This window comes from Aythya ferina (assembly GCF_964211825.1).
Source record: "Aythya ferina genome assembly, chromosome: 12".
In the NCBI taxonomy this organism is placed as follows: Eukaryota; Metazoa; Chordata; class Aves; order Anseriformes; family Anatidae; genus Aythya; species Aythya ferina.
In genome coordinates, this window is record NC_140308.1 from 11,152,215 (window position 1) to 11,178,569 (window position 26,355).

A 26,355-nucleotide genomic window follows, 5' to 3' on the forward strand; every position below is an offset into this window, starting at 1 on the left:
AGCTGAAGTTGCCTCTGTGTGTTTTCACCCCTTCCCTCAAAGCCTGGTATTTTTCCACTGGAAGCAGCCTCAAAACATCAGGGAAGAGGGTTTGCTCTCCCACGCTCCTTCACTGCAATTTGCCTCGGAGAAAAATGATTTTGCAGGCAGTTTGAGGAGGGGCTGGCCCGCGCTGCTGTGCTGGCCGGCGGGCTGTACTTTTACCTGCTTCCGGAGCTGCTGGCCCTTCTGGCACTGAAACAGGCTTGGAAACCTGTCAGAGCTTTTTGTTGGCAAACTGAGCAGTGCAGAGGGGAAGAAGAGCTGATGCCAGGTTCAAAAGACATTGAGGCTGGAAGTGAACTTCTTGCTTTTAGCTGGGAGCAGAAGTTATTTGAAGAAAACGAAGCTGAAAGTCTTGTTTGAGGAAACAGCCAGTTGTTCCAAGAACTTTCTTGAATTTTCTTCAGAAAATGCTCAGATGAAATACTGTAAGTGTTTCTTAACTGCTTGCTTGGAAATTGTCATCATGGTGACACCAGAAGGCTCCAGAACCTTCTGCTGCATTATGTCCGTTTGCAGTATTCACAGCTTGCCCCAAAAGCAGCAAGTGCCTGATGGTGCCCAGCAGTCTTCCACTAAATCCACCCCAAAGGGCTCCCATCTTCAGGATGGAGGCTGGTGGTTGTGCTGCTCCATGGGCTGAGACCTGGAGACTCATTGCATGGGTAGCTGCAGGTGCCAGGGACCCCATGTGGCATCGTTACCCAGTGATGGGTACTGGCACGGCTGAGTCCAGGCAAACTCATCTCACAGAGGGCCCGTGAATTTGGGCTGGGCTTCTCTTCCAGCTGCTCACCTCCATCAAAGCTGCCTTCAACAGGAGCTGTGAGAAAGAAGGCAGTGAGAAGCTGATCTGATGCAGAAACCTGATTATATAAAATGTGACTGGGGAGCAAATTGTCCTCAGGCCACACCAAATGGCAGACCTGTGCCCTCACGGCCTTCAGCCTCAGAGCTGAAGTTTGGCCATACCAGGGACACTGCCCCTGGTGTGCCAGCTGCGACCCTGGTCCCCAGCACAGCATCTGGAAAGAATAAGCAACAGGGAATATGGAAGTGCTGTTGATTTAGTCTTCTCATCTGCATATGAGCACTTCCTTTTTTGCTGCACAGACCCAAAATATAGACAGTTACCCAGCGGCTCGGCAGCTTCGCTGTGGTGCCTGCGCCAAGCTTGTGGCACAGCAGCTCCAGAGACACCTGAACACCGCTGCAGCTCCACCAGCCCAGCTCCAGCAGGTAGGGGCTTCCCTGCAGGAGTTGGGGACTTCCTGCGGTTGGTGGGTGGGAAGGGTTCCTGCGCAGCATGGGGGCTTCCTGGGGCCAGGGCTGAGCACACAGCACAGGAAGGAGCTGCTCTCACCATGGTGTCTGCGCCTCCCAGCTCCCTTCCCTTCAGCATCAGCATTTTCCTCTCTTGGCTCTGTCTTGGGGGAATGATGGTCCGTGGAGCCCTCACGGGTGCTGGCTCTCCACGGGAGCTGCCCTCAGCTCCCGTGCTGCCTGGAGTGCTGCAGGCTGTGCAGTGGGATGGATGTAGCAGCAAAGTGCCCGCCGTGGGCTGCCAAAAACTGCTATCGCACTGGGGACTATGGACAGCCTGGGGAGCAGCCACCTGCTGACCAAGGCATTGCTGCTGCTGCCATGTGCAGGCAGAGCCTTGTGGCAGTCATGGCTTGGTGCTCGGGAGGTGTCAGCACAACAGGGCATCACCAGCCCACAACCCTTCTGGGAAGTCCAGCTGCACTGGTCAATTCTGGCCTTAGCAATGCAAAAGGGTCTCTCCTGCTATGCCCCGATGGCAGTACAAACATTTCTGCATGTATTTGTGCATGGGGAGTACACCGCTTTGAGGTCTGTGGTCTCTCCCTCACAGCAGGCAAGCTGCTGCTCTTGGGGTTGTTGTTGTATGTGCAGTAGGAGCCGAGAGCAGATATGAGGACAGTGTTGCAACAGATGCAAATCTTACTTGGTGCTGGGGATGCTTCCTCCTGGGGAACTCAGGACCAGGACAGTCCCAGTGAGCCCTGGTGCTGCAGCAGAGCACCACAGGGATTTGCATGGCAGGTGGCAGCACCACTGGGATTTGCATGGCAGCCTGTCCCAGCCCTGGCTGGCCAGACAGTGGCTGGACGCTTCCCAAGTGCGATCCCAAGGCTGGGACTTGGTAGTGGTTACCTTTCACAGGAGCAGAGAAAAGCGCGGAGATGCCCACCCTGCTGCTGACCACCCTTGTCCTCTGCCTCGCTGGGTCTGTCTTGCCATATGAAGGTAGGGGCATCTCCTGTAGATCTTCCCTGTGCCACCTTGCTGCCAGCAGCAGTCTGGAGGTGATGCCTGCTGGTGTTAGCTGGGTGGTTTGGAGACCAATTGGGACTTCCCAGCTTGGGGGGGAAGAGGGGGATGGGAAAAGACTGGGGTGAGAGGGGGATGGCGAGTGGGGAAGGATGCTGTGCATTGAGGCTCAGCTCCCAAAACACTTCTCGCAGACATAGAGACTATACAGAGCTGCATGCAGCACCTGGATGAGGGGCTGGAGCAGGGCAACCGCCAGTACAACTGGGACAGGTGAGTGGCAGCTTCATCCCTGCTGTCCCCAGACCCTCCACATCCCCCGCAGCCTCAGGGGCCCGCTCGCACTGCACCCTGTCCCACAAGCCCTCCTTTTCCCCTTGCAGGTTAAATCAGCTTGAGCAGGCGCTAGCCCGCAGCAAACCCGGCAAGGAGGGATGCCACTTCCAGACCAGTCTGGTCGAGGCCCACGTGTATAGTGTCATGTCAGACAGCTTCAAAGGTTTAAATCTCAGCAGCAGTGCGGTCAGTACCCCTGTGCTGCCAGGCTCTCCCTGCAGCATGCACACAGCACCGGCCCCTCCATCCCTCCTCCCTGCACGGGATCCCCCTAGGGGGGATGCCGGGGTGGCTCTCGGTCACCTGTGCGGGGGTTGATGAGGAGCAGGTTGGTTTTGGGCACCTTCTGAGCATGCTTTTACACAAGCCCAACCCCGGGAGACGTGGCCCCAGGCAAACCGGCTGCAGATCCCCAGCGCCGACACTTGGGGGCTTCCGCTGAGCGCTTGCGGAGAGCCGGGATTTTCAGCCAGCCCCCTGTGCCTTGGGGCCTGAAGATCCAAAAACAAGAAGCCCCGAGCCGTGGCTTTGCTCAGCAAAGAGGGAGATGCGAAGGACGGGGGACAGCACCGGGGCCGCTTCCGCAGCGCGGAGCAGAGGGGTCCTGAGGCAGCCCCGCAGCACTTCCTGCAGCCCCGGCGGCGAGACTTCCTCGGCTCTGCGGTCGGGTCGCTCCAGCCAAGTTCCCTTCCTCGTAAAGCGTAGCTGCTGCTGAGCAAAGCAGCTTTCGCTCCAGTGTGGGTGCCCATGTGTTAGCTGGGACCCCTGCTCGGGACCTGGGGGAGCAGAGACACCCTGGGGGCATCTCCCAAAGCATCCTGCTGCGATGCCCTCTGCTCTCTGCTTGCCCCCCGAACATGCCAGATGGGGTGGACTTCTATGTGTCCTTCTGCCTGCAGCCCCAGCCTGTGCTCGTCTTCAGCATCGGGACTTGGAGCAGCTGCTCCAAGTGTCCATAAGCAGCTCCGACACCACGGTGGGGCTGGGGATGTGGTGCACTGGACTGGAGCTGCCACCAGAGCTGGGGAATGCTGTGGAGTGATGCTGAACTGGGGTGGCTGTGCCGGGGGGCAGCCAGGCCACCACCCAGGCCTGTGGCTCTTGTGGGCAGTGTGGGGCTAGAGTACTGCTGGGCTGGCAGGGTGTTGGGTGGCAAAATGCTTCTCTGCCCTCCCAGCAGGCAAAGAACAAGGGGCGAAACAAGGCAAAGCCCAAGCATGCCATAAGATTCCCAATGGAGCTCATGCAGGGCATGCGGGCACGGGAGGAGCACAAGCTCATCTGCATTTACATCCACAGTCCTTCCATCTTCCTGGTGAGTCAAGGCCTGTGCTGGTGGGGTGAGGGTGCCTGGGGAGACTTCTCCAGCCACCCTGAGCAGCTCTTTCCAGCAGCACACTGGCTCAAATGCCATGCATTGCCTGCACCATGCAGGGTGCCTGGGGTGGGTGGGATGTCCTTTGAGGCCGCGACGGCAGCCTGGGGTCTTGAGGCACTCCCCACAGGAACCCTGGCTCTTGCAGGACGAGCAGAACAGCTCTGTACTGAACAACCACATCCTGGGAGCCTTCCTGCAGAACAGGACCGTGACCGGGCTCAGGCGCCCCGTGGAGATCCAGTTCTGGCACGACATGGTGCTGGTGAGCAGAGCTCTGCTGTGGGCACTGGTGATGCTGGACACAGCCAAGCTCTGGGGATGTGGGGGATCCCCAACATTGTGTTCCCTCCTGAGTTGGGAAAGATAAGGTTTCTCCCTCCTTGCATCAGGATCAAGAAGTTTCTTTGCATCCGGGGGGGGGGGGGGGGGTTCTTCCCCAGGGAGCAGAGGCTGTTCCCATCTCTCACCTCCTCCATCCCCTTCCCACCAGGATGCCTCCAATGCAACCTGTGTCTTCTGGGTGCCTGGAGCTGGTAAGTGTGTCCATAGCCAGGATGGGGGGATGGTCAGCTCGCTGCCAACCTGAAGGCATCACCTGCCAGCCCCCAGGCAGCTCTCACCATGGGAAAAAGGGAGAAGACAGAGCAGGGCCAGCAAGGAGCCAGCAAGCCTGCCCCTGCCTGTCTCCCATCCACTGTGTGGCATGTGGGGAGCTGGGGCACCCTCTGACAGCATCTCTCCCACAGGCGCAGGCAGAGCAGGCAGCTGGAGCAGAGCGGGCTGCAAGACCCAGCACAGAGAGGGCACCGTTGTCTGCCTCTGCAGCCACCTCACCTACTTTGCCGTCTTGATGGTCCACAACCCTTCTTCCCTTCCCGTCTTCCCCCTGTTTAGCTCTGCAGGCAGCTCAGTGGGGGTGTGGGTGTGCGTGGGTGTATGTGGGGTGCAGAGGGTGCTATGAGGGGTGGTTACTGCAAGAAGATTCCCCTCCTTCCCCCCATTTTCCCAGCTGGTGGGTGCTGTGTGGGACCTTCCTGTGGCTCACCCTGTCCTTACCTCTCGTGGGCAGATCCAGGCACAAAACCTGAGCCAGCCTGTGCTGGAGTCTCTCACCTACATCAGCACTGTGGGCTGCTCCATCTCAGCCGCTGCCACCTTCTGCACCCTCCTGCTCTGCTGCTTCTTCAGGTAGAGCCACGCTGTGCCACACCATGCCACTCCGTGCCGTGTGCCGTGCCATGCCCTGCCCTGCTGCCAGGTAGGCACCCCTCGGCACCCCCTTGCCCTCTCTGCTCTTGCAGGCGCCGGCCGAAGGACACCACGACCAGAATCCACATGAACCTCCTGGCTGCGCTGTTCCTGCTCAATGGCAGCTTCCTGCTGAGCAAGCCACTGGCCACCAGCACCAAGTGGCTCTGCCAGACTGCTGCTGCCCTGCTCCACGGAAGCCTCCTCTGCTCCCTGGCGTGGATGGGTGCCGAGGCCTTCCACCTCTACCTCCTCCTTGTCAAGGTCTACAACATCTACATTCAGCACTACCTCCTCAAGCTCTGCCTCTTTGCTTGGGGTGAGTGGCTCCCATGGGCTTCTGCTGGCACCGCTGCCCCTGCCGAGCCCCACACAGCCTCTGCTCGCCCCCCAGGTCTGCCCACGCTGGCTGTGATGGCTGTTCTGATCTTCAGTGGAGAAACCTATGGGTGCCATGTCATCAACACCACTGACGGCTACCAGAATATGAACATGTGAGTGTGGGGGCTGCTGGCTCCCCACACACCTCAGGTACCCCCCGTACCCCAAGCTCCCCATGCAGCTTGGGTTCCCCATGCACCCCAGGGACCCAAGGCTGATTTGGGCCCAGGGCAAGCACAAGCCGGTGGTAGCTCTGCCGGTGACACTTTTTATCAGCTTGGACCTTTCTCTGGAACCCTGCAGGCCCCCACCTCACTACAGATGGGGGCACCTGCTTGCCATGCCCCCTCGCAGCTGGATGCTGTGGGCCTCGGGCAGCTTCAGGGGCATTTTTCCCCCGTAGATGCCCCATCTCCCAGCACCATGGGGTGATGGGGGATGGCCGCATCCCTCCCTTCCTCCCTACACCGCCGAGCCCTGCCACACACCCAGCCCTTGGATTATGGGCACTGGTCCCTGTCTCCACACGGGTGTCTCTCTGTCAGGTGCTGGCTCACCAGCCCGCTGGCCCACTTTGTCACCCTCTGCTACGCTGGCCTCATCCTGCTCTTCAACACGCTGATGCTGGCGGCCGTGGTAGTAATGCTGAGGAGGATCAAGTGCCAGAAGGGGCAGGCAAGAAGGGACTGGGCAACGGTGCTGGGGCTCACCTGCCTGCTGGGAACCACCTGGGGCTTCGCCTTCTTCAGCTTTGGCGTCCTTCTCATCCCCCAGCTCTACATCTTCACGATCCTCAACTCCCTGCAAGGTCAGTGGGGAGCACCTGGGCAGGGAAGGAGGTCGGGGGGAAGGGAAACTGATGGGGGCTTGCAAGCTTGCCACTCTTCATCCTTCCACTGTGGCAATGGGGAAGCCTGCAGCCGTGACCGTGCCACCGCCCCCCTGCAGGTCTCTTCATCTGCCTGTGGTACATCACCACATACCGCCGCAGCAGGTCCAGCTCTGACAGCAGCACCTCCAGATAACACATCCTGCTGAGGGGCTGTGGGGATCCAGGAGCTGCCGAGGAAGTATTGGAGCTGCAAAGGAACTGCCCAGAGCCAGGGGCCTGCAGCTACCCGCAGCACCACTGCTGTGCCCAGCTGCCCTGCACCACCCCGGACACTTGGCCCAGGGGGGCCCTGCTGCCCCCTCGTTTTTACTGGAACTGACTTCTCCCACAGGGTGCAAATGGGCTGGAGCAGAGCAGGACATGGGACAGCCAGCCACTGGCAGCCTCTATCTCACAGCAAAGCAGCAGGCACTGGTGCATGGTGATCATTCTCCCCAGCATCTCCTCCTCCAAGAGTGAGGTCAGGGACAGCGGCTGCCCACAGCCCCAGTTGCCAGCAATCACGCACACAAGGGCTTTGGCTTAGTGATTCTGGAGTAGAGAGGAGGATGGTAAACAAGTAAGTGAGCTGACAGCAAAGATAAATTGGCTTTCCTCCCTTCTCTCTTATGAAACTGGACTCAGAGCAGAGCTCTTCAATGCAAATAAACTCTTTATCAGGGTTTAAACAGCCCAGCCTGCAGGAAATAAATAGCAAGGACAAACTGTGGGGACTGGAAGTGTGGGTTGGAGATGGTGATCAAGCCCTGACCCCCATGTGCTTCCCAGCACGCAGGGCTCTGTTAGTCTGCAGCTACCCAAGCCAGCTGAAGCTTTGCCCTTCTTCACCCAAGATTTTGGATCCAGGCGTTCATCTCTCTGCTGGGCTGCAGGGACTTCACAGGTGTCACACCATGGAGATGGTGGCGTGGACATGAATCTCTGTACCTCTGTCCCCACGTTTGCAGCTCAAGGGTGCAGGGCATGGGCAGCAGCAGGACAACAAGGCCATTTACTGCTGCTGCCAGTTTCTGCTCTGGCGGCAGGAAAACAGGCATCACGAGTCAGCTCACTGCACATCTCTTTCTTCCCGTGTCACTCCATTGAGCGCTTTTCCCTTTCGCCAGAAAGGGAAAAAGCTTCATGGGGCCTATTTCTGGGAAGCCAAGGAAACCACTTGCTCTTGTTCTTTGTTCTGTTCACAAAGGAAAGAAAGTGCCTCTGAGTTTCCGTCCATCCCACTCACAGCAAGGACAAAAGCCCTCCCGTTTTGGTCTTTGAGCGCAGTGCTGGAGTGCGCTAGGCACAGCCGCAGCCAGCTCCATGCCCTTGTCCTGCGGGCTCTCTTGCACCTCGTGGCTATGAGCTGTGCATGGTTCAGCGCTTCAGCATCTGACTTTGGCCATTAAAAACAGCCTGGGCTTTGGTGAGGTGCCAAGTGTGGGGCAGCGAATGAGCCCCACTGTGAGCACCTCCTGCTGGGGAGTCGCTTCCCCGTTCAGGCAGCTCCAGCTCCAAGGGAAGAGTTTTGTGGCATGAGTCACGCAGTTTGCTGGTGACTGTGTGCACTGACACCGGTGCATTCATGCGCCTTATTCCTGTATCCGGCTGCTCTTGGAAAACAATCACCTCATCACTGCCTCCCTGTGCAGGCTACCCCAGGAGCACCAGGGCAGCGGGGTCCCAGTGGGGCACAGCACTCCCGAGGGAGCCAGGCGGAACGTGAAGGTGTTTTCCCACACTGCCAGGCCAGGAGCAGGGATGAAGGGCACCCCAAGGACCCCACAGATGTGTCGGCATGGCGATGGGGACTGAAAGAACATGACTTTTAGGACTGAAGGCACAGGGCTTTTGCTGCAGGCAGCACAGGGAGGGCTGAGCCCCCAGGCCTCCTCTGCTCCCTGCACCAAGTGCACAGCTGGTGTGGCCTCTGCATGGGCAGGAGGGGGAGCAGCCTGTCTCACCTTCTCAAGGAGAACCGATCCTATTTACCTTTAGCCTTATCAGGCAAGATTCCGTGTATTTTGTCAGCATTTGATTCCTTGAATGGGATAGGATTTCTGAGCTGGGCAGCAGCTGGGATAAGGAGGGAGCCTGGGACTGCATGGGATTGCAGCCCAGGGTGTAGCCAGGGTTTCTGCAGGGCAGGAGGCTCAGACCCACAATTGAGCCCTGCAGAGGGGCAGCCAAAGACCCGTGCCAGGCTGTCAGGGCTGATATTCCTGCCTCAGCAATGGCAGCTGGTATCACCCCTCTGCCTGCCACTGCCACGCCTCACCACCAGCCTCAGGCTGACGTGCCAGCCCAATGGAAAATCCTCAAAGTCTGTGGGGAACAACCAGCCAAGGATGAGCCTTTGGGGATCTAGATTTGGGACTTCACTGCTGGTGCCTGCTGGAGAGCTGACCAACACCACTTTCCCTTGTCCTATGGGAGCATCTTAATCCTTGTACTGTCTCCAGGATCAGTTTTCACTCTGACTTCACAGACATTCCTGCCGGCTTGTTTGTAGTGCCAAGCCCAAACAAGATGATTTTATTGCTCTCTACAGTTGGGTTTTACAGTCCTGGTGCCCAGCAGGTTGCTGTTGTCATTGCTGCCAGAAGGAGAAACCCTGATGAGGGGAGGTCTGGCCTCCTGATTCGGAGACCTTTGGGGTCCCAAGAGGCTGTAAAAGGTTGACTTTATGATCAAGGCTGAAAGATGCAGGGTCAGAGCCATAAGTGGCCCCTCATTGGGCACCTACGGGCAGGGCAGTTTTGGATCTGGACGCAAGGGGGACAAGCCAGGAGCAGCTGGGGACTGAGGCTGCTCAAGGCAAACCTCACCTCTTTCCAGAGGAGCTGCCAGCTCCCTCTCCACCTCTGCCTCCTGCTTTCCCATGCAAATGAGCTCTCCCCGACACAGCTCAAGCCCAGGCAGCGTGCAGCCCTCAGGGCAGTACATGTTTTTGTGAGACTGGCTGGGAGCGGAGCCAGGTGAGGCGAGCAGACGGGAGGCAGGGCAGGGCGAGAGCAGCCCACAGCTGTGAAATGGGGGAGGCCGAGGTGCTGGCATCCAGCTATTCAGGACTGTGCTAGGTGCTGTAACAAGGGGCATCGCCATGGTTTTAACTGGGGAGGCTCAGATCGGGCACAAGAGGAAAGTCTTTGCTAAGAACGTTGTGCAGCCCTGGGATGGTTCACTGGGATTTCTATCCCTGGAGCTTTCCCAGACTCAGCCCACCACAGGCACGGCTGCCCTGCCCTGGCATTGCTCACTGTCTTGCTCAGCAGGATCGGGGACCTCCAGACGTCCCCTCCTACCAGCACTGCTCTGTGATGTGGCTGCATCACCCTCACCCTTCCCCTGCACCAACTGGAGCTGAGCTGAGCCCAGCTCACGGTTCACACCCCAGCAGCACCTCTCCAGGGACGAGCACCCCTACCTGCAACAGGCAGCCAGGGAGGCAGGAGCCAGCCCCAAGCCCTGGAGAACCAGCGTGGGCCCAGGGGGGGATGAGAGGTGTCAGGGATCACTGCACCCAGGGACGTCAGAGCTATCAGCGAGCAGCCCTCCCCTGCCCTCCCCTAGCCACAGACCCCAGCCACTGCGGACACCATGGGAGCAGCAATGCCAGCCTGAGCTGAGCCAGCCACAGCAACCACAGCAGTAGCTCCTGTCCCTGTGCCACCTGAGGGGAACATGCCACCCTGGCAGAGGCTCCAGATAAAGGAGGTGGCTCCCAAACTTCCACGTCAGGTGGAAGCAATAACGCAGGGTAAAGGATCTTGGAGAGGGGTTGGGGGAGGTGATTCGCGCTCTGGGCTGGGGCCGTGGCTGCTTTCCAGCAGGACTGGCACAGCCCAACGGGTCTCCTGCCTCTGTTGCCCATGCCTCAGGCTTCAGATGACTGAGATACCCTTGCCTGCCAGCAGCAGCCTGGTGGTGAGCTCATCAAGACACATCCTTGCCTGGCTGAACCCCGGCTCCCACAGCTGTACCTCTGCCCTGCTCCTCACCCACCCAAAGCGTTCACACAATTTGGGGACAGGTCTTCTTCCCTGCAAGGCTTCAGGCCATACAAGGGCTGCCTGCAGCCCAGCCCAGATGAGACACGGGGATACCCCCAAGGGACTGTAACAACCCTAGATAACCACCTAGGCTACCAACAAATTCACACTCACATGGACAGGCTCTGGGGTAGGTGCTCGCACAGCTTTTAGGAACTTTTATGGCTTTTAGGAACTTCCCAGCTTGAGCAATAAATCCTTATCAGGCCAAGAGACTGCTGCTGGCCTGAGCCCAAGGGCAAGTTTCCCTTGTAAGGGACAACACAAGGATTTCCTCCCCCCTTGCTCTGCAAGGGTCTTTGAAACAGCAGCAAGGCCTGCTGACTTCAAGATAATCCGATAACATCAACAAGTGCAGGCATCAACCTAAAAAAAACTCTGTTAACCTCCTGATAACGTCAAGTGCAGACAAAAGTCCCTTTGTTACATAAACAGTTACAAGAAAATGGCCTAAAATGTCCTTTCCTCATCAGAGTCACACCAGAGGCGTGACCACGGGACAGGGGGCAGCACCTGACCCATAGGAGAGCCTCATCCCTGACTAGCCGGAGGAAGGAGTGAAGAGTGGGTCCAGCAAGGGCCGGGAAGGAGGCAGCGATACTCTGCTTGCTGGTCATTTTTGTGTCTTTTCTCCCAGGAGGCAGATTTACGGTGGTCCCTGATGGGGTCAGGCGAAATGGTCAGGGTGACCTGTGGGAGCAGGCTCAGCTCGTGGCGACGCTCCCACAGCTCTGGCTGCTACGGACTGCGTGCCGATGCTCAATCTGAAATCGGGCTCAGCCCCAGTCTCCATAGCGTGGGACCGCTGCCCATCAAAGGGAGCTGTGTTAGCCGTGGCGTGGCCACGTGAGGCCATGTGAACGGCCCCGGCAGGCAGCCTGGCTTCCTGTGGGAGCTGGAATTGGAACAAAGTCAGAAGCAGCTTGTGGGTGATGCGAATGGAGGTGCTGGACTCCTCCAGTGCAGGGCAGGAGGGAGGGCAGAGGCACCACCCCTGTCTCCCAGCACAGCCGCGTGTTGCTCCTTTGGCACAGAGGCCGACTTTTGCTTCTGTGCCACCCAGCACCTTTGCTGCCAGTGTGTCTACCCTTCCCCCAGCAAAAAGAAAAGTTCAATTCAAACAACTGGAAATATCTGTGAGAGCCAGTATTTACCCAAGGCACTTCCTGGCCACCTCCCAGCGCACTCTCCTCCCTCCATCTCCTTGGAGCCCGACTTTCTCCCGCACGACTGCTTTTCAGTACACACAAAAGGCGGCTTAGGCTGGAACCTGGCCGAGCTGTGCCCCTCTGCAGCAGCTTTGTGGGCTCTGCAGTGATCAGCGCTGCTGCCACTCCTCATGGATGCCCCCAGACTCAAACCCTGCAGCTGCCCCAGGGTGAGGGGCAGGGTCCCCACCTCTGGGCTCAGAAGGCAGGGACACCCCCTGACCCCACACCCCAGCCCTCCTCCTTCAGATATGGGGGTCTGTGTGGAGCCAGGTGCATGTGTGGAGCTGCGGGGACCAAGCCCCACGCTCAGGACCCTTCATTTGGGCACTGGGCAAGAGCCACGCTCCTCGCTCTGTTGCTTGTCCTGCTCCTCGTCCCCCCCATTTCCCGCACGGAGCGGGGCAGAGTTCGCGGGGACGCTTCGTCCCGGCTGCTCTCCCATCAACTATTATTGTTTTTTTTTAATCCCTTTTGCAGCCAAGCGTGCAGCCTGCCAGCCAAACAACTCCTTTCCTCCTCTGGACACCCGCCAGCCCCTCCGCCGTGCCTGGAGCCGCAAGGTGCTGGGAAGGAGGCAGCCCGGCCCCCGGCCGCCCCAGCCGAGCTCCCCCAGGAGCGAGACCACCCAGACCCCCCCCGAGCCCGGCTCCAGCGACCGGGTGCCTCTTCCAAAGGCTGGGGGCGCCGCGACCCCCCCGGGGGTTCCTGAGGGTCTCGGAGGCACCCGGTGCTGCTCGGCTCCTCCCGGTCCCGCCCGCTGAGTCACGGCGGGGCGGGGGTGGGCTGAGTCGAGCCGAGCCGTGCCGAGCCGTGCGGTTCCGATAGGAGCAGTGCCGTGCCGAGCCGAGCCGCATCGTACCGAGCGGAGCCGTGCCGTGCCGTGCCGATAGGAGCCGTGCCGTGCCGGGACAGCGCGCCCAGCCCGGGCCGGGCCCAGGTACCGGGGTCTGTTAAGCCGGGCGGGGGTCCCGGAGCGGCTTGGGGTGCGTGCGGGGCCGGGGGCAGGAGCGGCGGGGCCGGGGCGCTCGGGGTTGGACCGCGGCGCTCGGGGTTGGACCGCGGCTGGGGGCCGGGCGGTGCTGCGGGCACTTGGCCCCCCAGCTCCCGTGGGGGTCTCCTGGGGGCCGGGGTGCCGGGTGGGCTGTGGGACGAGGTGGGGAGCACGGCTGCGACGTGTGCTGTGTGTCCCTGCGCGGGCTGCGACGCCTCTGTCCCCGCAGAGACGGCTCTCCCCTAGCGCCCCGCTGTCCACAGCCAAGGCACGACCTGCCTGGAAGCCTCCATCCCTATGGGCGCTTCCCTTCCCTGCTAAATCGGGCTCGGCCTTGCCTCTGCCCAGCAGCCAGGCTGAAAGGAATTCAGCCCCGGAGCCGCAAATCCCCGTGCACTTTGCGGGGCAGCTGTTCTCGGCTGCTGCCCTCAGCACAGCTGAGCCCTGCGAAGCCCCTGCCGCTCTGCTGAGCCATGCTGTGAGCAGCCACCGCCTCCCAACCCAGGGCACCACCGGCACACCCCGCTTCTCCTTCCTGGCGGAGAGCGCGGCATCCCGTGGGATGGTTGGCTTGTCTCGACAGGGAGCTCTCCTTCCAGTGCCTGCCGGGGGATTCCTGCTGCAGCACTGCGGCTTGCCCGTCCCGGCAAATTGCTGGGGCTGCCATGGGTGCTCCCCGCCCCTGAGCTGCCTGAGGGGTCCCTGAGGAAAGGGGCAAAGAGAGCGGCAAGACCCAGCAAGACTGGCTGGAGAACTGGAATCAAATCTCCTGGAATAGGCTCCTAGCAGCAAGTCCAGACCGCTGTGAGTGGGGGAGCCAGCTAAGGCTCATTTCATGGCCTGGGAGCTGTGGTACCCACTTATATGTAGGAACTCTGCTGCCAGCAGGGAGCTAGGGGTGGTTTCAGAGACCTGGACAACAGGAGAGAAAACAGGTTTTGGGCAATGCTGTGAGTGCAGTCCTCCTCAGTACCACAGCCTCAGTGGGTTTTGCTCTGCCCCTGCAAGGTTTGCTGCTCCCACGTGAATTGAGCCAAGGCCTAAAAATGCTGCATAGTTGGTTCCAGTCCAGCTCTTAATCCTGCAGCCTGGGGGCTGCTATTCGGAGAGCAACAGGTTTGCAAACAACTGTGTGCTGCTGGGATGGGGCACACTGGGGCTGGCCTTCCTGCGTATTTTGGTGGCACCCATGGGTGTCAGAGGGATGTGGTGCCGCAGACAGCAGCTCCCACATGCTTGGGGGCTCTGGCTGCAGCCGGAGGAGGGCTGTGAGTGCCAGCCCCATGTGGCACCAGCTGGGCAGCAGCCTGCCAGCACTTGTTTTTCGGAAGGGCACTGAGCCGTAAACTTCTTTCCCCTCAGCTCACCGACAGCTGGGCTTTGGCAGTGACCAGGCGATCTGTGACCCAGGCCCTTGTACCTAGCTCCTGTGATGCCACAGCTCCCACCGGTGAAAGTCCCACAGGAGTCGCTTCACCCTTGGCAGGCACTGGAATTGCTGCCATCCTCAAAGTATCCCGAGCCAAACATGAACTGGCTTGGTTTTCCCCATGCTGGGGACGATCAGACCCGCTCAGCACAGGGTGAGGAGCAGCCTGTGTTGCCCATTGGCTCGGTGTTACCAGCTGCAGCCCATGCCTGAGGCTGAGTGCACCGTGAGGATGTGTGAGTGGGCACACCAAGGCCAGCCCCGCTTCTTGCAGGTGGGAAACTGAAATCCCCAGACTTCACATCAGTTGCAATGTGCTTTGAGGATGCAGGCTGCTCCTCCAAGGCGGTGGCAACCTCAACACTGCTGCAGGCGTACCTGTTCCTTTGGAGACTATGTATAGCCCTTGCTGAAGCCAGTGGCTTTGCATGACACCAAACAAGATGCTGTGTGTTCCCCACCACTGCAAAGGAAGCGTTGGGTTTGTTAGCTGAGGTATTTCTGGTTGCAGTGTCTTTTAGGAAATGGTTAAATGGTTTTCAATTCAATGGTTTTGAGCATTGGAGGTCGGGGCTGTCTCTGCCTCCCGCCAGCTCTCCCACCGCTTCCTCAGGAGGGGAGGTGGCAATCGGCCCGTGAAGGACATCAGGTCTGTCAGGGAGCTCTGCTGGGCCCCTGGCAATCTTTATCAGATCATGTCCCTTCTCCAAAACTGCCCTGTGCCTGCTGGTGCCGCTTGCATGCTGATGCTGTGACTAATGTGTGGGCTGGCCCCTGTGCCCACAGGATGCTGGCCAAGGCCAAGGACACATGGTGAAGATGAACCTTATCACCAGAGTGACCGAGGCTGGGGCCCTCCTGAGCATCCCCTCTGATGGTGGCCCCTGCCCCCTGCATGGGATCGCTCTGTATCCTATCTGGGGGAGTCTGTCCTGGGTGCCTGGGGCCACTCACATGCCTCTCTCTGTGCCTCAGTTCCCCCATCTATTTCACAAAACTTTGCCTTCTCTCCCATGAATAGCAGGCTATGGGTGAAGAGCCGTGTCCTTATTAGCATCTTGGAGGCTCAAGACACAGATCAGTAGTGTATTTTACTAGTAAGCCTGGAAGCAAAATAGATGAAAGCCCTTGTATCTACCCATTGCTGGTGTTTGTGTGAGACATGAGAGCATCTTCCCTTCTTGGGAAAAATGTCATGTGCAAAACCCACATGCCCTCACTGTCTCCAAGTAATCAAATACCTGGTGCCAAGTCACCCAGAGATCAATAAGGTTTCTCAGTGGTAATAAACACTGGGCTTTTTATTTTTTCTACTTGCCTCCGGGTTTAGATAAAGTCTTCTTCCCAGGCTTCCCTTTGCAAGGGCAGCGCGTTAATTTAATGTTGATGAGAGAACACAATGTAATGCCCTGATACTTCGTGCTGAGCCTCTGAGAAAACACATCCTGCCCTGTGCCAGTAAGGAGCCTGCTCCAGACCCGATCTCCCCCACCTCTGCTTATCTCATCTCTGACAAAGCAGCAGCTTTTCTATGTGCTATTGTTCTCAGAGCAGCCTTGGAGCTGAGCTACCCGGCTGGGGGGGGGCTGGGGCGGGGTGGCTGGAAAAGCCTTCCTGCTCCAGGGAGGAAGGAGGGAGGTTGGGCTGGCGTGGAGGGGCTGCCCTGCCGGGCTGCTGCAATAGCTCCCTGCTCTGGCTTTTGCAGAAGGGAGCCAAGTGATACCTGGGCGCAGTGATGCTGTGCCATCGCCTGAGCTGCTTCCCAACGCCTCCAGGATGCACTTGGGGACCAGCATTGCCTGCTGTGGGCATGGGTGGGAACGGAGTTTTTGTGCTGAGAAAACTGTTTCAGGGGATTTTCACTTGGCATTGTTTAGCTCAGGAAGAGGCAATCAACCGAGTTGGGGCAAGCAGAGCTCAGAGGGGAAATACCAGCTGCCCCGCTTCCATGGGGATTTCTGGTCTCATCTGGGCTTTCCATAATGGCTGAAAGGAGACGATCCCTTTCTTTGGGATCCAAATCCAAATCCAAACTGTGCCAGCACAGCAGAATGGGTCAGAGCTTGTCCCTCTGCCAGCCTTCCCCTGGCTGGAGCCTTGCAGCTTTGTGTCCCTATGCACTGGCTCGGTGCCGTGGTGCCACGGTTTGCATTCACATCTTTGTTACTCCCAGCTTCAAGCACCGGTGCTTAACATTGCCTTTAGGCACACTGCGTGTTTTGCTGTTGCCACCTGCGTTTTGCCATCACATGGCTGTGCTTTTTCAATACAAGCTCTCACTCCGTGGCTGCATGTGTGTGGTTCCCGGGCACGCAGCAAGGAATGGGGACGCCGGCCTCATCCACATCCAGTTACTGCTGGCGAGTCATGTCCATGCTGGGGACCTCAGCAACATGGTGCTTGTACAAGACCGTTATGCCTATGGTAGGTGGTTGATTTACAGCCCAAAGCCCCTGTCATCCTGGGGTGACAAATTGTCGTGGGAAGGCTCAGGCACTCTGCCTGTTGGTGCTGACACACCGGTGCAGGATGTGCGCGGGATCCGTGCTGGCTGGAGAGACTTCCTGCTCTGCTCAGGAAAGCAGCAAGCGGCTGTGGTGTCGCATTAGCAAACCCGCGTGGGGAAGCATGTCTCAGCACAGGCACAAGCCATCTCCTGCTGACACCCAGGCCAACCCAGAACCTGGCCCTGAGCAAGCAGCACTGTGAGGCTGGCCAGCACTGGTCGGCAGCCCCACTTCCAGCCTTGGCGAGAAATGAGGTGGGACCTTCCCCTTGCCACCAGGCAACCCGCTGACAAGTTTTCAAGCCAGCAGTTATCCCCGGTCTTCGCTACTGACAACCCTTGGATGCTTTTGAGAGCTCGTGAGACACAGAAGAGGCTTTATTTTTATCTTTCTCATGAGACCAAAATGATATCTGTCATTCCTCTCATTTCTGATATCACACCATTGGTTAGACAGAAAAGCCTCAACTGTGCAGCAAAGGGAGCCTTTGATAGCAGTGCTTGCGGGAGCCCTGCAGCCACTTCGGCGGGTGGTCCCCCCGTCTCACATGCTGTGAAACAGCTGCAGTTCCGTTCACACAGGCAACAGGCGTCTGCACGCCTGGCCAGGTTTATGTCCCCATGGACAGGACACCCTGAAACGGTGCTGGGGGTTTTGAGCAGGATGGTTGGGAGCGATGTGCGAGCCAGACACAGCCCTGGCAGTGGCAGCAACCTGGGTGCTGGCTTGGCTTTGGGCATCAGCAAGTGCTTGGTGCTGGCAGCCACCCCAGGCAGCCCGTGCTGACACTGTCCTGTCCCAGGGGCTCAGCGTGATGCCCTCGATGATGCACATTTGCATTACCTCATCAGCTTTCCAGGCATGGGCCGATTTCAGCCTCTTTATGGTCCTGCTGCCCAGGGATGAACCCCTCATGGTGACTCTGGGCGTTCCTGCCACCTCCTGCTGCTCTCACCCCAGGCCCCTGGGTGGGGCTGGTGTCACTGTGCTGCAGGCAGCACCTGCCCCTGCTGCTGCTGTTGGGTGCAAATACCACAGCTACAGCCTCGGCGGGTGCCTCGTGAAGGTGGGAGCCCAAGGTGTCAAGCTGAGCATGGGAAAGTGCTGCACAGCAACCATGAGACTGCTGCCAGGAGGTGGGGTTGTGTTGCAGCCGATGCACAAGCAGGTGCAGGCGATGGGTGGCAGCCGTAGGGGGACAGAGCATGCTCATGTCCTGCACCGTGCTCCGTCCCCACCACCACTGGCTCTGGTTTGCAACATGACCAGCTCCGCAGCTGAAAATACAGGAGATGAAATCACCAGATACAAATCTAGGTCAGGCAGGTTAGGAAACCACTATTTCCTTCTGTTCTTTATCGCCTGCGTTAAGAAGCCAGGGCAGGAACCAAGATGTGAAGCAGTGAGCTGTAGAGGTTGGCGCCTGTGCTGGGGCCGAGAGTCCAGAGATTTTTCTGCGCCCCCCCCACCTCTGTCCTGTCCTTCCAGCCTCACGTGGCCATGTGGGGAGTCTGGCACCCGGAGCTCCTCCTGGGTGGCAGAGGCACTCGGGAGCTGGCTGTTGCACCAGCCACTGTCCCACCTGCACAGCCTCAGCTCTCCATCTCCTGGTGCCCTGCTGGCTGTGGGCAACGTTCTTGTCACCCCAAATACTTACATGGCCTCTTTTCTTTGTGACCTTCCAGGCTCTGCTTTCTCCTGTGAGGCAAAGACAAAGTCAAGAGCCACCTGTGATGAAAGTCCTGCTCCTGCTCCTTCTCTCCCCCCTCCAAGGTAGGCTGGTCCCAGTCACATCTTGCCCTGGGCTAGCACGTCCAGGCTGCTGGAGGTAATTGGCAGCCCCAAAATGCAAAGGTTGAAGGCACTGGGGGATGTTTGCTGCTATGGCTTCCACAGAGGTGAAACATCTTGTGGGCTGATGTGCCTCCACTAGGGTCTCTGGCATGAGGACCTGGAGATGGAGGGGTCCTTTCTGGAGAAAGGAGCAGGTCTCCATCCATCTGTAGTGCTCCTTTGTCATTGTCATCCTGCTGCAGGGCTGGAGGGGTGGCACTGGGGAGAAGCCAGCCCCAGGAGAGAGGGGCTCCTGTAGCCCCGGGCATGCTGGCTCCTGGCAAACCTCCCAATGTGACTGTGGGCAAGTCAGAGGTGGCTGGTGGCACACAGCCTGGCCAGGAAGGGTTTGGCACACCTGGGGCAGAGCCTGGCACGCTGCGTGCTGGCGTGTGGGTGGCTGCCCCTCTGGCTAAGCCGGCGTCTCTCTGCGCTTGTGCAATGCAGGGGTGGGTGCAAGCACCCGCCAGGAGGATTTCCGTTTCTGCGGAGAGAGGAACCAGACTGAGAACAGCTCCGTCATCTACAAGCACAGTCCTGCCAACATCTCCATTGAGAACACGGCCCAGGCACTCATAATAAAAAGTCCATTTCTGCCAAGCGGGAGAAACTTTTATCACCAGTCCAGCTTGCCGCCCACTTTGGGCCGGTACCGCTTCTGCATCTACTGGTTCAAGCACAACAGGACCCTCCGGCTTGCATACGGGAAGCAGAGCTTCCTCCTGGGCCGGGACCCAGACAGCAGCATCACCCAGGAGAGGGACTCGCGGAAGACTGAAAGGACCAAGATCTTCAACGTGTCCTATGTCTTCAAGGGCCAGAAGAACACCTCCCTTGACAGTGCATCTAAATACTTTTTCCCTGGTAAAGGCAGTTTGGTGTTATTTTAATGAGATAATGAGATCATTTTAATGAGTCAATTCCATTCCAGCCTGTGCTAGCCATCAGCAGAGCACTGGGGATGTCCCGGTGCTGTGCCATACTATGACAATGTCAGGACACAGCTTAAGGGTGATGGGAAGGACAAGTGGTTTTGCTTAAGCAGCCCCATGGCAGCCCCTGTCACACAGGTGTCCTTGGGCGAGCAGCTGCCAAAGCATGAAGGCAGAGGTTTTCCAAAGTGCTACAGCCCCCTGAAATCCCAGCAAGCCATGTGCTTTGCAGGGGAATGCTGAGCTCCAGGCGGCCAGAGAAACCATTGGGGTCAGGGTCTCTGGTGGCTTCCCAAGTGTGGGGCCACACTGAAGCCCTTTGCTTTGGGTTCCTGCGAGGGCTGTGCCATGGAGCCAGCCCTGGCCAGCAGCTGGGGACAGGGGGAAGCTGGCTCTGCCTGTGCCCCTGACAGTTTCTCCTGTCGTGTGCCACCAGCCTCTCTGGAGATCATGCCCGTCGGGGAGCAGGACGTAGAGGGCCAGCTCGCTGCCCTGGACAGACTCCTCGCACAGGCGCCGGCCTCGGGTGCCACGGCACAGCGATCGCTTCGGCAGTGAGTGCAGGGCTGGGCTGCAGGCCGGGTGGTTGTGGTGGTGGGCAGGGTGTTGGTCGAACCCGTTCCACACTGGCACCTTTTTCCTGGTCCCCAGCGTGGCACCTGCTGCCCTGCTCACTGCATCCCCTTCCCCACAGCGAACTCGGGGCCCTGGAGAGGATGCTGGCACACGTGGAGCTCAAAGGGCAGAACCAGACCTTCGGGAAGGCTGCTCTGCGTGCCACCGTCCTGAGAGTCAGCACCGCACAGGCTCCTCAGCACCTGGCCTTTGCTTCCCCGAGAGAGGTGGGTCTGTGGGGTGCTGGTGGGGATGGAAGTGCAACCCCAGGGCTGGCAGATGTCACCCCCGTCATCCCCACCACACCCAGTGGAGCTCAGAGTAGCAGCCCTCCGGCATCTTCCCAAGCTCTGTCCCAATGGGTCTGTCCTTGCAGGAGGGCAGAGAGGTCCAGGGGTTCGCCGTGGATCTGCCGAGCAGCTTGTTCGTGACAGCAAAGGAGGAGGAGGTGGTGGAGCACAGGGTGCTCCTGGTGGACGTCAACAGCCAGGCCATGTTCCAGGTAATGCTTGCGCCATGCAGCACGGTGGGGTGCCACTGTCTGGTGGCATAGGGCAGCAGAGAGACAGCTGCAGCAGGGGGTGTGGGTACAAATCAGCACAAGGCATCGTTCCCTGGACTGACCTTACATTCATGTCCATGTTGCACCTTGCAGCATCACCTGCAGCTCAGCTAGGCTTTGCCTTCTCCTCTGCCCCTCCCGCAGTCCTCGCCCTTCTCGGCCAGCTCCAGTCCTTGCTGACCAAACCAGGCTGAAGGCACTCACTTGTAGAGGGTGCTCTGGAGATGTTAGATGCTTCAAAAAGGAGCTAGAGGCTTGACAGGGTAGCGGCACAGGTCCTCTTTGCTATGGACTCTCGCCAGCTTCACACCTGGCAGCTCTCCCTTCCTGCAGTGCCACCACCTCCTCTCCTTCTCCCACAGGATGAAAACAGCAGCCACATCCTGGGTGACAAGGTGGTTGGCATCTCCCTGGTGGACACGGTGGTGGCCAATCTCTCTGACCCAGTGGTCCTCACTTTCTACCACAACCAACTGCCGGTAAGTGGGGGAACAGCCCCATCACACCCAATCCCTCCAGGAACGGAGGGGCAGGGATGGCTCAGGCCCTACCAGCTTGAAGAGTGGTCACGATCCAGCAGGTCCTAGGCCTGCTGCAACCTACTGCATCTTCTGGCTTCATGGCTTCACCACGTGCACTAGTGGCGGCTCTGCCTACTTCTGTGCAGTGGATGATGATTTGCAGATGTGTCAACTCCAGCACAATCTCCAGGGCTGGGGATAATTTGAGTTAATATTTCTTGGCTCATTCATAGCCACTGCTCAAAGATGAACTCCTTATCTAAAAGTGGGGCCTGGGAGGAGGCTTCTGTTCTGGAAACTGCCAAGAGAAGTATTTACCTTGAGCCTCTGCTCATGATATGGGCCAGTTCATCTCCTGAGACCATCTCACCTTTTGTTCAGTGTTGCCCCTACCAAACTTGCAATTCATCCTGACCAGGACCTGTTGTTTTGTCATTTCAGAGGAATGTGACCCTGCTGTGCGTCTTCTGGCAGGAGGACAGCACCGGTGAGTGTATGGGCGCAGGAGCTTCTGCCTTTGTGTGAAGCACAGATGCTCTTTCTGTTCCCTTGGCTGAGTACTGAAGACCTGCTGTTGGTGGTGAAAGTTGTTCTGCAGCTCCCTTGCTCCAGCTCCATAAACATTTCCCTTGGGGTCAATTTCAGGCTTTTTCCTCCATATCTAACCTAGGAGCTTTCTCCTTCTCCAGGGAGGGTACTGTTGCCCCTGAGGCGAGCAATCCTGTGTATGTATTCCTGCCAGTGTGTGCTCTGCATGGGGTGATCTGGGACCCCCCCCCATTTGTCCTTCTCCCTGCTGTGGACACCCTAACCTGAAGCTCTGAGCTCCAAAGCAGCTGTTTCTGCCGGTCACCAGATGCTTTCCCTTTCTTTAGCAGCCAGCTCTGGAAACTGGGACAGCTATGGCTGCACAACAGTGGAGGGGGACAGACAGACATACTGCAGATGCAACCACCTTACCTACTTTGCTGTGCTAATGGTGGGTAGTGCCTTTCCGCAGCTCTCTCCATTTTTCCCCCTGGCACTGCTCCTTCACTGTCTCATTCCTTCTTCTCCCCAGGTATCCTCTCCAGAGATTACCTACATACACAGAGAGTATCTGAGCATCATCACGTACATCGGCTGCCTTATCTCAGCTTTGGCATCCATTTGCACCATCTTCTTCCTCTACTTCAGGTATGGTCTGGGTGCCCAGGTGAGCCAGTGGGCTGACAGGACACCCCATGCTCCCTCTGCATTTTTCCTGCACTGGGGAGGGCCCAAGCTCTCCAAAGGCAGTTGGTGGTCCAGCTGGAAGCATAATGAAGGAGCCAGGCTGGAAGAAAGCAGAATGTACCCCTCCAGAAACTATCCTCTTTGCCAGGTCTCCTGAAAGGCACTCTCAAACACCTGTTGATTTTGGAAAATCAGTTTGGTTGTTATCATGGAACTGGCAAGCAGAAAACGACAAAGATCTTGTCAGGGAGAACAAGAGTGGCTTTTCTTGAGTAATATCACTGACCCTACATGGATGATTGGGAACTGAAAATACATATGTGTCACTCCCAACCCTCCGTAGACTAAATCTGAAGTGCAGGGCCAGCTGCAGAGACCTGAATTTGCCTGTGTCAGTCCCATGCGTGGGGTCAGTATGTCAGCCCCTTACATTAACAAGGGTTCTCCTAACTCTTCGGGTGTGGTGTGTTGCCCCAGTGACACTGTGGGGTGTAGTGGGGCACCAGTGATGCTGGCCAGGCAGGGTGCTGACATCTCTTCCCCTCACTTCTCCAGAAGCAAGCAGCGAGACCAGATCATGAGCATGCACATCCACATGAACCTGCTGGGTGCCATCTTCCTCCTGGACTTCACCTTCCTCATCTCAGCACACTTGGCTGCCAGCAGCAGCAATGCGGCCTGCATTGCTGGGGGGCTGTTCCTGCACTTCTCCCTCCTGAGCTGCCTCACCTGGATGGGCATCGAGGGCTACAACCTCTACCGGCTTGTGATCGAAGTCTTCAATGCCTACCATGACCACCTCCTCCTCAAGCTCTGCCTGGTGGGCTGGGGTGAGCATGGGGGAGCCAGAGACTCCCCAGGGGCAGGACAGTGGGGCATGGTAGGGTTGGTTTCTGCCCCTGGAAGTCTTTCCCAGCATATATGGTGCCTGGATGGGGATGGAGGCATAGCTGTGGTGTCTGAGAGCAGAGGGATCTGTCTCTTCACTAAGGCAGGAGACGCAGTGACTGAGAGCAGAAACGGGCTAGAGCAAAGGCAGGTCACCCAGCGAGGGAGGCATGTGACAGCCGCTGCTTGGGGTCCTTAAATAGCGATGGGATGTTCTTTCTAAAAGAGACACCCCGGTGTGGTGGTTTTACCGTGCTAGGCAGCTGAACTCCACCACAACCGCTCTCTCACTCCCCCTCCTTAGAAGAGGAGGAGAAGAAGTACAGGAAAGAGCAACTCGTGGGTTGAGATAAGGATAATTTAATTAAAGGGAAGAAATAATTATTAAGGAAAGATTATTGTTAATTAAACAATTTAGCTAAAGGGAAAAAGGGAAAGGGGAAAAGGGAGGCGAAAAGGAAAAAAAAAAAAAGTAAAGGCTGCGTGGAAGCACAGAGGAAAGAAATTACTCTCTACTTTGCACAAATGAGTGATGCTTGACCACGTCCTTGAAGCAGGGCCTCAACGCACGTAGCCGGTGTTTGGGAAGACAGACGTTTTCACAGCGAGAGCCCCCCCTCTTCCTTTTTCCACCTTTTATTGCTGAATGTGACACCATCTAGTATAGAATATCCCTTTGGTTGGTTTAGGTCAGCTGCCCTGGTGATGTTCCTTTCTCACTTTTTTGCCCACCCCCCAGGAGGGTTAGAGAGAGTCCTGATGCTGTGCCAGCACTGCTCAGCAGCAGACACAGCACTGGGGTGATCCCACTGCTGTTCTAGCTACAAGTGCAGAGCACAGCACTGTGTGGGCTGCTGCAGGGAAAGTTAGCATCCTAGCCAGACCCAGTACACCAGGGCAGCCCATAAAGATGGGCTTGATACAGGAGACACCCATACATCTCTGTCCTCCTTTGGATAGGAGGTTGTGGTAAGAAGATCTCATGATCATTTGTGGCCTAAAATTCCATCACCCTGTGAGACCCCCAGCTGGGCTCTGTGCAGCAAAAGCCCGTTCCTTGGCCAGGGCTTACACCAGGAACCCTTGTTGTAGCCTCCCTCCTTGGTTCACCCCAAGGAGAGAGGACATTGTCCACCTTACGAGGAAAAAGAGGCAACGAGTCCTTCCAGAAGGTCTGTGGGTCAGAGATGAGGGTGGCCACTTTACTCTGTTTACACCCAGGACTCCCCTTCTGTTGCGTGATGCTGATCTTCCTGACTAACTGGACGAACTATGGCCCGTTCTCCATTCCCGTGTATGAATCCATTGGTGGAAAGTCCACCAGTGCAACCATGTAAGTCATGGGAAATTGATTGCTTGGTCCCTGGTCTTAAAGTCATCTGGTTCAACCTCCACCTCCTTAGCCCACAAGGCTGTGGCTTTCCTGGGGCTTTGAATAAGGTGGGGCAGGGGATCCCCCCTCTGGGTTTAACTACGATGGGTGCTGAGTTAGCCCAGAACCTTCGTGCTCCCCTCTCCACCCTCAAACCCTTTGTCTCATCCCCCTGTGGGATGACACGGTGTAACCCTTTGCTTTTTCTCCTCCCTCTAGGTGCTGGATCACGAGCCCCCTGATCCATAATGTGATAAACCTGGGTTTATTCAGCCTGGTATTCCTCTTCAACTCCGTTATGCTGGGGGCCATGGTCCGGGAGATCCTCCGGCAGAACAAGAAAGGCCACAAGCTCAAGCATGTCCTAGCCCTCTGTGGTCTAAGCATCCTGCTGGGCATTCCCTGGGCACTGGTGTTCTTCTCCTTCACCTCCGGCAGCTTCCGCCTCGTCTCCCTCTACATCTTCACCATCATCAACTCACTCCAAGGTGATCCTGGGGCACTGGGCTCCTCCAAAAGGGCATGAGCTGCCCTGGGACTTTGTGGGTGTGGTGATGATGGGCTATGAGAAGATACAGCCCTGGGAGACTGGCTAGCTCACTGGCATACTGGTGGTCCTCTGAGGGGATTGACCCACTCTTTCTCCCTTCTCACCCAGGTTTTCTCATCTTTCTCTGGTACTGGACCATGGTGCTGCAGGCGAAAAAGTCCTCCAACTCCCAGAGCAGCTCTGACAGCATGAAACTGCAGCCTAACAGCAGCCACAGCCACCCTGGCTGAGCCTCGTGCTGGCCATGCCGCGGGGCTGCCTGGCCGGGGCTCCCCGCATGGAGGGTGGCCATGGCAAGCACCAGCGCCGGCCGCTTTGCTACTCACCTGCCCCATGGGGCTGCCGGGAGCACAGGGATCTGCAGCAGAGACCCCCAGCCCCTCGCCTCCACCAGCTCCGCGTTCCCCATCACCACGTCCCCTGAAGTAGCTGGGTGTCCCCATCCCTGACCGGGTATCCCCTACCTGCTCCCACAGGGACAGGCTGGCTCCAGGGGCACGACAGAGAGATGCACAGGGCTGTGGCAAGGGATGGAAGCAGGAGCAAGAACAGGCCCCCCAGTGCTCCCAGATGTCCCCTGCAGTGTCCCAAGGCCTGTCCTCTCCCTGAGGAGGGACAGCAGGAGGGAAAGGCTCCGTTTTCAGGCCTTGCTGGTGGCTGCCAAGAGGGCCCTTCCCTGGTAAGACAGAATAACAACCACTGCAACACCCTCTAGCAGCTGAAATAATCTATTTTTGTTATGTTGTTGAATGTTTCTCTATTTTTGTATGGTGTAAAAGTTTAATATTTGTGCTCGCACATGAGACTTGTGCCCATTAAAGTTGTTCCTGCTCAGAGCATGCCAATCCTGGGTCTCTGCTGTTGGTGAGCTGTCCCTTGGGGTTCTGCCACTGCCCCTCATCCCTCCAGCGTGCCCTGGCAAACAGGGCTGTCCCACCCCCAGGGAAGGACTCAGTTTTTCTCCGTGCTGAATTTCTGCAGCTCAACAAGGCTCTGCACACCAGTATGGCCCACACCATCCTGCTGAGCAGAGACCAATAACTGTTCCCAACAGAGCACCAGCAGCCTGGTGCTGTTGGCTTTAGGGTGACAGCAGCGGGCCTCAGGGCTCGGGAAGCGTTTGCAG

The 26,355-nt window shown here is 57.9% G+C and overlaps 2 protein-coding genes across 6 annotated transcripts; both read left to right on the forward strand.

Annotated features, from left to right (window-relative positions):
* Nucleotides 1–1,165: 1,165 nt before the first annotated feature.
* On the forward strand, nucleotides 1,166–7,242 carry ADGRG5 (adhesion G protein-coupled receptor G5). Of its 4 annotated transcripts, none has more exons than XM_084533853.1 (13): nucleotides 1,166–1,281; nucleotides 2,230–2,313; nucleotides 2,532–2,610; nucleotides 2,721–2,859; nucleotides 3,854–3,988; nucleotides 4,197–4,313; nucleotides 4,542–4,584; nucleotides 4,798–4,904; nucleotides 5,121–5,239; nucleotides 5,353–5,618; nucleotides 5,694–5,793; nucleotides 6,226–6,488; nucleotides 6,629–7,242. In XM_084533853.1, exons 2-13 carry the CDS (start codon nucleotides 2,250–2,252, stop codon nucleotides 6,703–6,705), a joined length of 1,509 nt encoding a protein of 502 aa, XP_084389979.1. In that variant the 5' UTR covers nucleotides 1,166–1,281; nucleotides 2,230–2,249; the 3' UTR covers nucleotides 6,706–7,242. The 4 variants fall into 4 exon arrangements, with proteins under 4 accessions (XP_084389979.1, XP_084389978.1, XP_084389980.1 ...); XM_084533852.1 differs by having other exon boundaries at nucleotides 1,168–1,281; nucleotides 3,851–3,988; XM_084533854.1 differs by having other exon boundaries at nucleotides 1,168–1,281; nucleotides 2,538–2,610; nucleotides 3,851–3,988.
* Nucleotides 7,243–12,496: 5,254 nt separating this feature from the next.
* ADGRG1 (adhesion G protein-coupled receptor G1) lies at nucleotides 12,497–26,068 on the forward strand. Of its 2 annotated transcripts, none has more exons than XM_084533857.1 (14): nucleotides 12,497–12,751; nucleotides 18,427–18,514; nucleotides 19,022–19,438; nucleotides 19,943–20,060; nucleotides 20,201–20,348; nucleotides 20,498–20,623; nucleotides 21,046–21,162; nucleotides 21,646–21,691; nucleotides 22,083–22,183; nucleotides 22,265–22,380; nucleotides 22,975–23,249; nucleotides 24,529–24,640; nucleotides 24,899–25,167; nucleotides 25,338–26,068. In XM_084533857.1, exons 2-14 carry the CDS (start codon nucleotides 18,475–18,477, stop codon nucleotides 25,457–25,459), a joined length of 2,007 nt encoding a protein of 668 aa, XP_084389983.1. In that variant the 5' UTR covers nucleotides 12,497–12,751; nucleotides 18,427–18,474; the 3' UTR covers nucleotides 25,460–26,068. The 2 variants fall into 2 exon arrangements, with proteins under 2 accessions (XP_084389983.1, XP_084389982.1); XM_084533856.1 differs by having other exon boundaries at nucleotides 12,499–12,751; nucleotides 22,080–22,183.
* The last annotated feature ends 287 nt before the right edge of the window (nucleotides 26,069–26,355 follow it).

Coding starts and splice junctions, on each gene's coding strand:
- ADGRG5 (XM_084533852.1), top strand. CDS start 2,250: ATGCCCACCCTGCTGCTGACCACCCTTGTCCTCTGCCTCGCTGGGTCT. Junction 5,619..5,693: donor GCTCTGCCTCTTTGCTTGGG/GTGAGTGGCTCC, acceptor CTCGCCCCCCAG/GTCTGCCCACGCTGGCTGTG. Junction 6,489..6,628: donor GATCCTCAACTCCCTGCAAG/GTCAGTGGGGAG, acceptor GCCCCCCTGCAG/GTCTCTTCATCTGCCTGTGG.
- ADGRG1 (XM_084533856.1), top strand. CDS start 18,475: ATGAAAGTCCTGCTCCTGCTCCTTCTCTCCCCCCTCCAAG. Junction 18,515..19,021: donor CCTTCTCTCCCCCCTCCAAG/GTAGGCTGGTCC, acceptor TGTGCAATGCAG/GGGTGGGTGCAAGCACCCGC. Junction 20,061..20,200: donor GCACAGCGATCGCTTCGGCA/GTGAGTGCAGGG, acceptor CCTTCCCCACAG/CGAACTCGGGGCCCTGGAGA.